This window comes from Aphanomyces astaci (genome assembly GCF_000520075.1).
Source record: "Aphanomyces astaci strain APO3 unplaced genomic scaffold supercont1.54, whole genome shotgun sequence".
Taxonomy (NCBI): Eukaryota; Oomycota; class Saprolegniomycetes; order Saprolegniales; family Verrucalvaceae; genus Aphanomyces; species Aphanomyces astaci.
The window spans coordinates 287509-297276 of NW_009798317.1; the positions used below are offsets into that span (position 1 = coordinate 287509).

Here is a 9768-nt window from a genome sequence, read left to right on the forward strand (position 1 = left end):
GGTGCGCCGCTTGATGCGTAGCCTTGTTGGCCGCTGGAGGCGTAACCATGTTGGCCGCTAGAGGCGTAACCTTGGCGAACGGTGTTGAGGAAGGATGTTCCGGTTTCTCCACCGCGCCCACCGCCTTTGCCATGGCGTTTGCCACCGCGGTGGCCGCTTGGTCCGCCTTGAGTGCGTCGACCACCCCCACTTTGGGGTAATTCGCCAGGTGGGATGGCAGTCCAACTTGGCGGAAACACGAAGTCTTGACGCACCGCGTTCTGGTGGAACGCACGGGAGAGCTTCGTGCAGGTGTACGTCGAGTGGCTGCCTGAGGACAGGCAGTAGCCACACCAATCCGTCATGGGGTCTTGGCCTTGGGTGCCCCAGGGTAAGATGGCCGCTTGTCCGTAGCCTTTTCGCTGGCTGGCGCCATCGCGAAAGGCCGGAAGTACCAATGCGCTAGACCGCGTTGTCACGGTCGCGGTTGCCGAACCATGCACTGGAGCAGCCACGGCGATCGGCTCTGGGCCGAGGTAGTGCGGGTACTTGGTGACCAAGCCCAGCCAGTGTTGCTCAAGCAACAGGCGCATGTTCTTGTACGGGATGCTCAGCTGAGCACCGCGCCATACGAATAGGTCTGGGGCGATGCACTCAGGTAGTGCCGCCAGGAGGGCCGAGGCTAAGTGGCTATCGCTGAGGGGTCGCCCTTCCAGCTTCTCCACTGCCGTTCGCATCTTGTCGAAGGCTTGGAGGTTGACGTCCAACGACACGTGAGGCTTGAACTTGAACGTGTGTAACCGTTGGTAAACGGAGATGGCCGTTGCATGTTTTTGTTCGTCGCTGGAAAATTTCCGCCGAAGCGACGAAATGATGCAATGCGCTCATTCGTAGCGAATCCTGGCAGCGGCATCGCACTGGGCCATGGCAGCGGCATCACGCTGGACCGTGGGGGACAAGGAGGCGTAGACCAACGCGCATGAGCCCACAATGGCCATCTTCTCCAACTTGATCAACTCATCCACGTGGTTGCGGATGGACTTCGCGATTGCTTCGTCCGTCGAGCTGTTGTCCGCGAGCCACTCGGTGAGCTCCGGACCCAGTGGGTGGGCGTCGAGCGTGAGTGGTGGGAGGGGGGTGAGCCGGCAGGCAGTGCTGCCGCTTTGGCTTGGTGCTGCCGGATGCGCTTGCAGTCATTGAGTAGCACCTTGTAGGCTCGACGGAGTCCCTTCATGGACGTGGCCGTCTCGACTTGCGCGCAGTGAGTCGTCATCTCGGTGAGATCCTCACCGGCAAGGATGACGGAAGTAAGTTCAAAGAACCACTCGTCGAAGTTCTCGGCGCCGAGGAGGCGCTGCGTGAACGGTAGGGCTGCGCGAGAGATAGTGGGTGGAAGGCTCATAACCAGTTGGAAGGGCAGTGGGCAGGAACAGGCATTTGGCAGGCAGAAGGAATAACCGAAAGTGAATTACTTCGGACTGGAAAGAACCAGCCAATCAAAACTAACTATGATTGATCACGACATCCAATGATGTTTCGTTACCAAATGTCGGCGCTGACTTCTACTCTGAGGAAAAGCCTCTAGAAGGCACAAAAACCTCCTACACAGCTAGCAGACGCTGCTACCTGACTGACAGGGCAGTGGGGATGTTCTCTATCAGAACAGGGTGTTCTGACTAATGGACCTTCATTCGACACTTGGCTATATACCAACATTTTGGTTGAAGCTCGACTAAAACGCGTTTGCGTTTTATTCGACGCCACAACTGGCTGGCGCTTCGACACTCGTTAAATGCAACGTCTATAAGTAAAAAAGGTTTAATTTTCTATAGTCGTGCTGGGTTTCTGTGCACTAACGTTACCAACTCCGTAGCGTTCGGGCCAGGTTCCATTGGACAGCAGATAAGTTCATGGCAAGGTGATATCCGGATAAATACACGGTCGTGATTGGCTGAATCCAAGCAACCTGTACCATCCGGATAATAGTCCAAGCCCACGATTAGCCAAAATGGCGATCTCTGCCCCGTTTTGATTGGCTAAAATCAATGCTGCAAAATGACTGGTCCCCCGTTCATTGGCGGGGATTGGGTGGCGACTGCCGAAAATCCTCCCTCGACACATTCTCGTATTTCTCTGTTTGAATCATGGCTGACGAAGACTACTCCTTTGACTCGTCCGATGCTGGTGCTTCGGAAACGTACCCCATGGAAGCCGGCCAGGTGAAGAAGGGCGGGTTCATCATGATCAAGGGCCACCCGTGCAAGGTCGTGAGCATTGCCACCTCCAAGACCGGCAAGCACGGCCACGCCAAGTGTAACTTTACCGCGTTGGACATCTTCACCAACAAGAAGTACGAAGACATTGTGCCTTCGTCCCACAACTGCTCCGTCCCGTTCGTCACCCGCGCCGAATACACGTTGTTGGACATCACGGACGAAGACTTTGTGTCGTTGATGGACGACAACGGAGACACGCGCGAAGACATCAAGTTGCCGTTGATCCCGGAAGGATTCGGTGAGGAAATCCGCGCCGACTTCGACGCTGGCAAGCAATTGGCCCTCTCCGTGTTGATGGCGTGTGGCATTGAACAAATCGTCGCCAAGAAGGAAGACCTCACCGAAAAGTAGATATTTTGTGGTTAACAGACTAGAGGGAATTTATTATCTCTATATGACAACACAGATGCTTCGACAGAGAAAACAACCTAGGTTTCGTTCGTGTTGATGTCTCTACAACGAACCGGCGGACAGGGCTACAGCTACGACGGTGAGCACGACGTCCCAGACGAGACAGGCCATGTGGTACATCATCTACATGCAGATGTGTGACGACTGATGGAACTCGAATGGAGGGAAACGTGGGGGTGTGCAGGTACTTACTTTCGGGGCAAACACGCTCCAGATGAACAAGTGGAATCGCATCGCATAGACAATCACACTGGATGATCCATGTCAACGTGGTTGCCCGCTGGGAGATGGGGTGCATGTACCTGTAGACGAGGAAGCTCAACAGTTCAAGGCTCCATAACGTTGGGAGCGCTTTGCCGGCTGGGATGATGGTGAAGGCGGCAAGAATCACCACCGTGGGGCCAGTCATGACGATAAAGAACGTGAAAAAGCCGACGATGCCTTGGGAGTACGTCGTCAACCCCGTGTATGCCTTGCCGATCTCGATCGTAGTCATGAGATGCGAGTTGCCAAGGGCGTAAAAGGCGCATTTGGACATCCATAGAGTCGCCACGGCCGCGACGGTGGACGTGTCATCTTCACGCCGGCGGCGAATCCACGAAAAGAAGCATGCTTGTTGCAGATTCAACACGGCCAAAACGGTCAAGTTAACCTCGCTACAAGAACATTTAACAGTTACAAGAACAACGTAACGGTTTTTCGCGCGCACTTTTCGTCATTTCGAAATTTACCGTTGAAGGAGCAGACCAAGCAACCACGCAGACAACTCCAACGGCACGAAGCGGGAACACGACTTTCCTCCATCCTTCGATAGACACCACCCCGACACGAACAAGACGGTGGCACATGCGTACGTGGCATGCGCGTACATCCCCACGGCGGGGTGGAAGCTGTAGGCCGACACGGCAACGAGACCAGTCAGAAAGACCAACTCGATCAACCGACGACGGATCACTGCTGTAGCTGCAACAGCATGTTCGAGCTTCCAGATCCCGTAGATGCCGATGCATACCACGACCCACGTCGTTTCATATCCCAGTGGCAGGTTCAGGTCGTCCAGCAGCGAGCGAGTGGTGAGCACAGACAGTGAATCGTCCTGTTCGTACTCCAACCCGACAGTAGTGTTTTTGGCATCAGCAAGCGATGGGAGGTCGTTCAAGCGACCAAAGTTGATAACTTGGTTCCGACTGCGCAGGATCCGTGTCGTGACGGCCAGCATCCCTACGAGCGGCACCTGCCTGAACTCTAAAAACCATTGCAATGCAGTCAACTATGTGAATCTATGTGAATACGACAGAGGGAATACTACCTTTGGCTGCGACATGTTGAAATCCAAGGTACATCCACAGCGTCGTCAAGATAAAGTTCCACGTTGCATGTTCGTTTTCGATGGCGGAACTCGAGCCATAGCTGGCAACCTGCAACACGGCGCCAACCCCCAGCACCACGTGTACGTACGAGACCTTGTTCGATCGCCTCGACCATGCTGATGCAACCCCCGAAGCCCCAAACGACACCGCCATTCCAGCTGCCGTACATGCCACCCCCAAGGTAATCGCGAATGTATTGTACTCGCTTCCATCACTTTGAAGCACGACCTCTTGCGCCCATGTCAATGCAGCTTGTACTTCTTTCTCGTGTGCCGTGGCTCCCACCTTGGCACGCTCGGCTGGAGTCCACGATGCTATCAGTTGACGCAAGTTGCGTTGCATGGCCTCGAGGGGCGAGGCCAATCCAGCAGCATGCAGGACATGGTGCAGCATTTTGCCAGTGTTTGTGGTGGGAATGGCCACTCCAAAGAGTGCGGCGAGGGTGGGCACGAGGTCCACTTGCAACGCCCGGCGAAATGACTCCTTTCGGCTGGACTTGGTGAAAGTACGTGCTTCGTCGTGGTCCGTTGCGTTCGTCGGCGGCATGACAAAGAGGAGAAGGGCCGACGATTCTTCGATGGACGCGCCTCCGTGGTTGCCCGTGTTGGTCATGCCTACGAGGCCCCGACACTTTGAGTTTCAGGTCATATCATCTCGACTGTGTTGCCAGGTATCGATTTTTGAAGCATCTGTCGTTACCGTGATCACTGCAAAGCACAAAAAGCGTGGGAAGGACACCATCAGGCTGCTGCTGGTTGTTGGACGTTTGTCGAACGATATCTTGCGCTCGAATGGCATTGTGAATAGACCGCACCACGGCGTCCATTTCACCGAGCTTGTGGCGCATGGACGACGAATGCGGGCCATCCATGTGTCCTACGTGGTCCACGCCAAGGTAATGGAGGACCAGGACGTCCCAGTCGCGGCTGTTCGAGTGCGCCATCGTCGGGTCTAGTTCTTCATGCAGATGTCGCGTCACGTTGGAGTCGACAAAGATGGTATCGGTGGTGAAGAACCCGGATGTGGCTATCATATGCCATGTAAACGAACCCCCCACACATGATGGACGAGGGATGATGGTACCGTCATGGCGATGAAAGAGATGGGGAAAGAGGTCGAGCCATGTCTCGTCGCCGTATAGCACCATGCGATACCCCGCTAATTGCATTTGCGTATGTATGCAATATTGAATCAAATGGGGGGCGAATGCGTACCTTGATGCAATGTCCGCATGATGTTGTCGTCGTCGAGCGCTTTCGAGTTGAAATTGCGCAACACGTCGATAAACGCGGGCTGTTTTCCTGTCGTGAGTGCCTTGAGGCGCGGCATGGTCACCGTGGGCACCCCCGCTTGCGCCACGTACGCGACCGTGAGGTCGGACGTCGCCAGGTGGGCCGTGTACGGCATGAACAACGACAAGTCTTCGCCGTGATGGTTGATGGCGGCATTTCCGAGCACCATGTCGGCACGCAGCGCATCGATCACGACAAACACAAGGCGGTCAAATGCTCCTTTGGGAAGCGACGGACCCCGGTCGTCGTTGCTGTCAGAGGAGGAGGAGGATGGCGCCGCCGTTGTGAGGTTGATCTCAAGCATGTCCATGTCCAGTCCAAAGAACCCGCTCATGATGCACAGCGCACCGAGAAGGGCGCATGCGCAGACGAACCCGAGCCGCCAGGCGGTCATTGTGGTTATATTGTGATGTCGAGTTACAAGCGCCGCTACCATTTTTATCGAAAAAAGGTCGAAATATTGCACGAATTTCAGGTATTGGACTCGACAAAAACGTTGAAAATGGTGAAATATTAGACGGATTTTGAGTTGTTTTCGTTTTGTTTTCGGATATTAGTCCGAGTCGTCGTCGCTGGAATCGTCCGAGGCAAAGTCTGCCTCAAGGGGACTCACGTACTTCTTCAACGCGTTGGATGCCTCCAGTTGGTACCGATCGACCAAGTGCGGCAGCGCAATGTCGCAGAAGTACTCTTCCTTCAACAGAATGTCGGCCACTTCGTCCACATGCAGCATCTCCCATCCTACCACATCATCACCGTCCTGCGTCAACATGGGAGATGAACGAGAGACGGACCTAATGTGTTGCGTTTCCGAATCTTGCGGTAGTCGGCCAAGAGCTCTTCCAAGATCGGATACACGTCCGTGGGTTTACCGACCAGCCGCAGGTAGAACGCGCCGAGCATGGTCACGTACTTGTAATCTCCGTTTTTGATGAACTCGACGACAATCTATGTACATGCAACCTCGTCATCCCATGAATGGTCCCTCCCATTTGCATCGTACCAATGAAATACATGAACGCACGTACGTACCTCCATGTCGGGTTGGATCTGGAGCATCTTCAACAACAGACACAGGAATGGCGTCGGTTGCTGGTTTCCTCCAAAGTGGCCGCCAATATGCGTGAGTTCGATCGCCTTGTCCACCAGCGTCTCCGCCGTGAGACCAAAGCATTGCTCTACACAACTACGTCAGCCCCATAGCTCATACACACACATATATGGGAACTACGCTATGTACCTTTCCAGTACATGCTGTCATAGATACGATTCCGTAGGATCTTCTCCTACATGGATCATCATCATATGAGAACCTCGTCACATACACACTTAAGCCATGGCACGAACCACAAGATGCTGCGGGTTCACTCCGTGGACGCTGAATGCCGACAGGTCTGTCGCGTTCATGGCAACCACCGACAACGTCAAGATACTGTCAAACTCGATACAGTATAATGTTCTACAATTCTATCCGGATACGTGTCAGCCTCTTTCCTTCAACTTCAATCGCATGACGTGGCATCACCAAACAAATGATCACGGTTTACGGTCTGTTATTATTCATAATAGGTACATACATCCGCGGTTGTAATAAAGCTAACACTTTCCATGGGAGCGTTGTGTTCGGTACAGTATTCAAAGCCGGCTGATATATATTATATATATGATCGAATCGTATTATCCACACATTTATAAACTACTACCCTTCTTGCGGTTGTTTCGGGCTGGGGCTGGTTACATGATTTGGCGGTATGGGACTGTGGCGTCAGAGGTACTGCGTCGCACGGTCATGGCGAGCTGGGCCACGGCCACCACGACGATGCCGGCCACGAAACCGGTCGAGCTGAGCAAGATCCAGTTGGCAGGCGAACTTTCGACGTTGAGGAGGCTGCGGTAGTACGACGTCGCCTGGTTATTGTACACGGGAATGTACCGCTTATGGGCCTTGTACTTGGCGTCTTGGTCCACGGCGGGGCGCTCGGCGCAGTCGATGTATCGGGAGAGCAGGCACGACGGGTTGTAGCACGTGTTGGGGGACGGCTCCAGCGGGATAATGCGGCCCCAGTTGATGCTCACCGTGTCGAACGCGGACGCGCAGTAGTCGTTCTGGTTCAAGTAGGCCGATTCGTATGGGTCTTGGGGGTACGGCACGTCCTGGGGCAGCGTCGGGTTGATGTGCAGGTCCGCGAGGGTCTTGTACGTGTTGGGGTCAAAGTGGAAAAAGTCGAGCGATGCGTAAAACGCCGCCTTCTGGTCGTCCGACAGGTTGGCTTCCACGCCCTGGAAGATCAAGAACGTCCGGATTGTCTTATCGATCAAACCCAAGAAGTGGGGCAACACAAACGTCGGCTCTGTGGCCGTGAGGTCGCCCTTCTGGCTCTCCGAGTACACGAGCGTAGTGTACTCAATGTCTTCGTGGTCGGGGCACACGGCAGGGATGTCCTTGGCGTAGTGGCCCTGGGTCACGGGCTTGTACGTTTTATCCTGCTTGTCCTTCTTCGCCTGCTGGACGCTGGCAAACGATCGGCAGCACCGCGTGTGCTGGCGGAACCGCGCCAAGTGGCGAGGGCAGTAGGACGGGTCGTCCCAGCTCACCTTGTACCCAGGGACGCACGCATGTTCCTCCGTGTTAACCGCGAGCCACCACACTTGGGCGCCGATCAACGCATTGTTGGCGTTGGCCTTGTCTTGCGCCGTCGCGGTCACGTCGTCCAGCACGGCGATCGCAGAGTTGGCAATCGCGTTCAGGAACCCAAACGCGAGCGGGCGGAACGGCGTGTCGCACGGTCCTTGGTCAGGGTTTGCCGTCAACTGCTCGAAGCGGAGGTCCTGCACTTCACCGGATTCGACAAACTCGACCGAGTACTTGTCGATGGAGAAGCAGTAGTCGCCCGTGTCCACCCCGGCAAAGTACGCAATCAAACTGAGCGTGTAAAAGTGTTTGCACGTGTCGCGAATGCCCTCGGCGGGCGTGATCGGGTCATATGGCGTGCCTTCAGGAAATTGCCCCGGGCCGCCGGCGCCATACGCTTGGGGCTTCCAGGATGACGTCGAGACGTCCCACACTTGGGCGGGGAAATGGAATGCCAGGTCACCGATGGGGGTGCCGGGAAAATCCACAAGGTGTTCCGGCTGCAACCCACCGGTGGCGTGCGTGGGAAGGTGGATGGTTTCCGCAGCCAAGAGGACTGCCGCCGCCACCACGGGAGGGGGAACACCCGAGTCTGGGATCGTCGCGACGGGGTTCAAGTGGTAGTTGAGCGCCGAGTAATAGTTGGGGTACACGACCAACGACGCCGTGTTGGGCGCGTTCTTGCTCGGACTGAGCGAGATCTTGGTGAAGCGCGTCGATGACGACCCGGGGGCGCTAGACAGGAGGTCCGCAAGCAGTTCGACCTCGGACTTGACGACCGCGGGGGGCGGGGGAGCCACTTGCCCGTCGGACAAGAACACCGGGGACGCTTTGTGGCCGTCGTGGAGCTCCTTGTCGGTCCACACCGTGGACTTGGACAACAGGTCCTTCAACGCGAACGACGACTGGTAGTTGTTTTCTTGGGGGTTGTCGTCCTCGTAGTCGCCGTTACTGCATGTCTTGAGGATCGAGTTCAGGCACGTGCCGGCGGCGTTGCCAAACACTTGCTGGGCGTTGCTCTGGTCGGCAAAGTATACGAGCGACCCAGTCACGCAGCTGCCGTACGTCACTAGCGCCTGCGATGCGATCGCGCTCTTGACCAGGGTAAACGAATCCGGGTTGTCGGCCAAAAATAGGTTCACGGGGGTCAAAGCCCCGCCAATGGTCACGCGCTGGATGTCTGCGATGGTGTACAAAGCCGCCAGCGCCGCGTCGTCCGTGCACGACTGGGCGCCCACGCTCACCTTGCCGTTGTGGTACCCTTGGTCGTTGACGGTGTGGCACAACGTGGTCGTGAAGGACTTGATGCAGTGCGCCGCCCGCGCGGTCGTGGCGAAGTCCTGGACGACGTTCACGTCCAAGAGGCACTCGGTGAACGCCAGCTGGGCGTCACAGAACAGCTGCGTGTTCCAGAACTTGAGGAACTCGACGTGGGCAGGCGCCACCGTGGTGGTTGGGGCGGGGGTCACCTGCTTGGTCGTAGTGGGCTTGCTGTACGCGCGTTTGGTAGTTGTCGGGGCGTCCGTGTCGTCATCGTATCCGTACCCATCATCATCTGGGGCTAGAGTAGTGGTAGGTCGGGAATATCGGCGACGAGTAGTGGTTGGGGCTTCGGTTTCTTCATCATCATAGCCATAACCATCGTCATCTGGGGCTACAGTGGTGGTCGGTCGGGAATATCGGCGACGAGTAGTGGTTGGGGCTTCGGTTTCTTCATCATCATAGCCATAACCATCGTCATCTGGGGCTACAGTGGTGGTCGGTCGGGAATATCGGCGACGAGTAGTGGTTGGGGCTTCGGTTTCTTC

The 9768-nt window shown here is 55.8% G+C and overlaps 4 protein-coding genes across 5 annotated transcripts; 2 read left to right on the forward strand and 2 right to left on the reverse strand.

Moving 5' to 3' along the window:
- The first annotated feature begins 2085 nt into the window (after positions 1-2085).
- H257_14184 (translation elongation factor IF5A) lies at positions 2086-2700 on the forward strand. The gene has a single exon (XM_009841935.1). It carries the CDS (start codon positions 2124-2126, stop codon positions 2604-2606), a length of 483 nt encoding a protein of 160 aa, XP_009840237.1. The 5' UTR covers positions 2086-2123; the 3' UTR covers positions 2607-2700.
- Positions 2701-2708: 8 nt separating this feature from the next.
- H257_14185 (hypothetical protein) lies at positions 2709-5722 on the reverse strand (the record flags this gene model as incomplete). The annotated part of the gene is made up of 8 exons (XM_009841936.1): positions 2709-2789; positions 2859-2916; positions 2969-3322; positions 3398-3911; positions 3976-4650; positions 4736-5062; positions 5120-5194; positions 5251-5722. 8 exons carry the CDS (start codon positions 5720-5722, stop codon positions 2709-2711), a joined length of 2556 nt encoding a protein of 851 aa, XP_009840238.1.
- An 89-nt stretch (positions 5723-5811) lies between these two features.
- Positions 5812-6758, reverse strand: H257_14186. 2 transcript variants are annotated; one of them, XM_009841938.1, is made up of 5 exons: positions 6676-6758; positions 6569-6614; positions 6361-6506; positions 6123-6276; positions 5812-6069 (listed from the first exon to the last, which is right to left on the reverse strand). In XM_009841938.1, the coding sequence occupies exons 1-5, from the start codon at positions 6733-6735 to the stop codon at positions 5882-5884; spliced, it is 594 nt and encodes a 197-aa protein (XP_009840240.1). In that variant the 5' UTR covers positions 6736-6758; the 3' UTR covers positions 5812-5881. The 2 variants fall into 2 exon arrangements, with proteins under 2 accessions (XP_009840240.1, XP_009840239.1); XM_009841937.1 differs by having other exon boundaries at positions 5812-6276.
- Positions 6759-6956: 198 nt separating this feature from the next.
- H257_14187 (hypothetical protein) lies at positions 6957-9675 on the forward strand. Its single transcript, XM_009841939.1, has one exon. The coding sequence runs from the start codon at positions 7267-7269 to the stop codon at positions 8374-8376; it is 1110 nt and encodes a 369-aa protein (XP_009840241.1). The 5' UTR covers positions 6957-7266; the 3' UTR covers positions 8377-9675.
- Positions 9676-9768: the final 93 nt, after the last annotated feature.

Bases quoted from the DNA above. Each gene is read 5' to 3' on its own strand.
- H257_14187 (XM_009841939.1), top strand. From the start codon at position 7,267: ATGGGCCTTGTACTTGGCGTCTTGGTCCACGGCGGGGCGCTCGGCGCA.
- H257_14184 (XM_009841935.1), top strand. From the start codon at position 2,124: ATGGCTGACGAAGACTACTCCTTTGACTCGTCCGATGCTGGTGCTTCG.
- H257_14186 (XM_009841938.1), bottom strand. From the start codon at position 6,735: ATGAACGCGACAGACCTGTCGGCATTCAGCGTCCACGGAGTGAACCCG. The intron at 6,277-6,360 runs GTACGTACGTGC...GCATGTACATAG, and splicing joins AGATCCAACCCGACATGGAG to ATTGTCGTCGAGTTCATCAA. The intron at 6,070-6,122 runs GTCCGTCTCTCG...ATGATGTGGTAG, and splicing joins TCGGAAACGCAACACATTAG to GATGGGAGATGCTGCATGTG.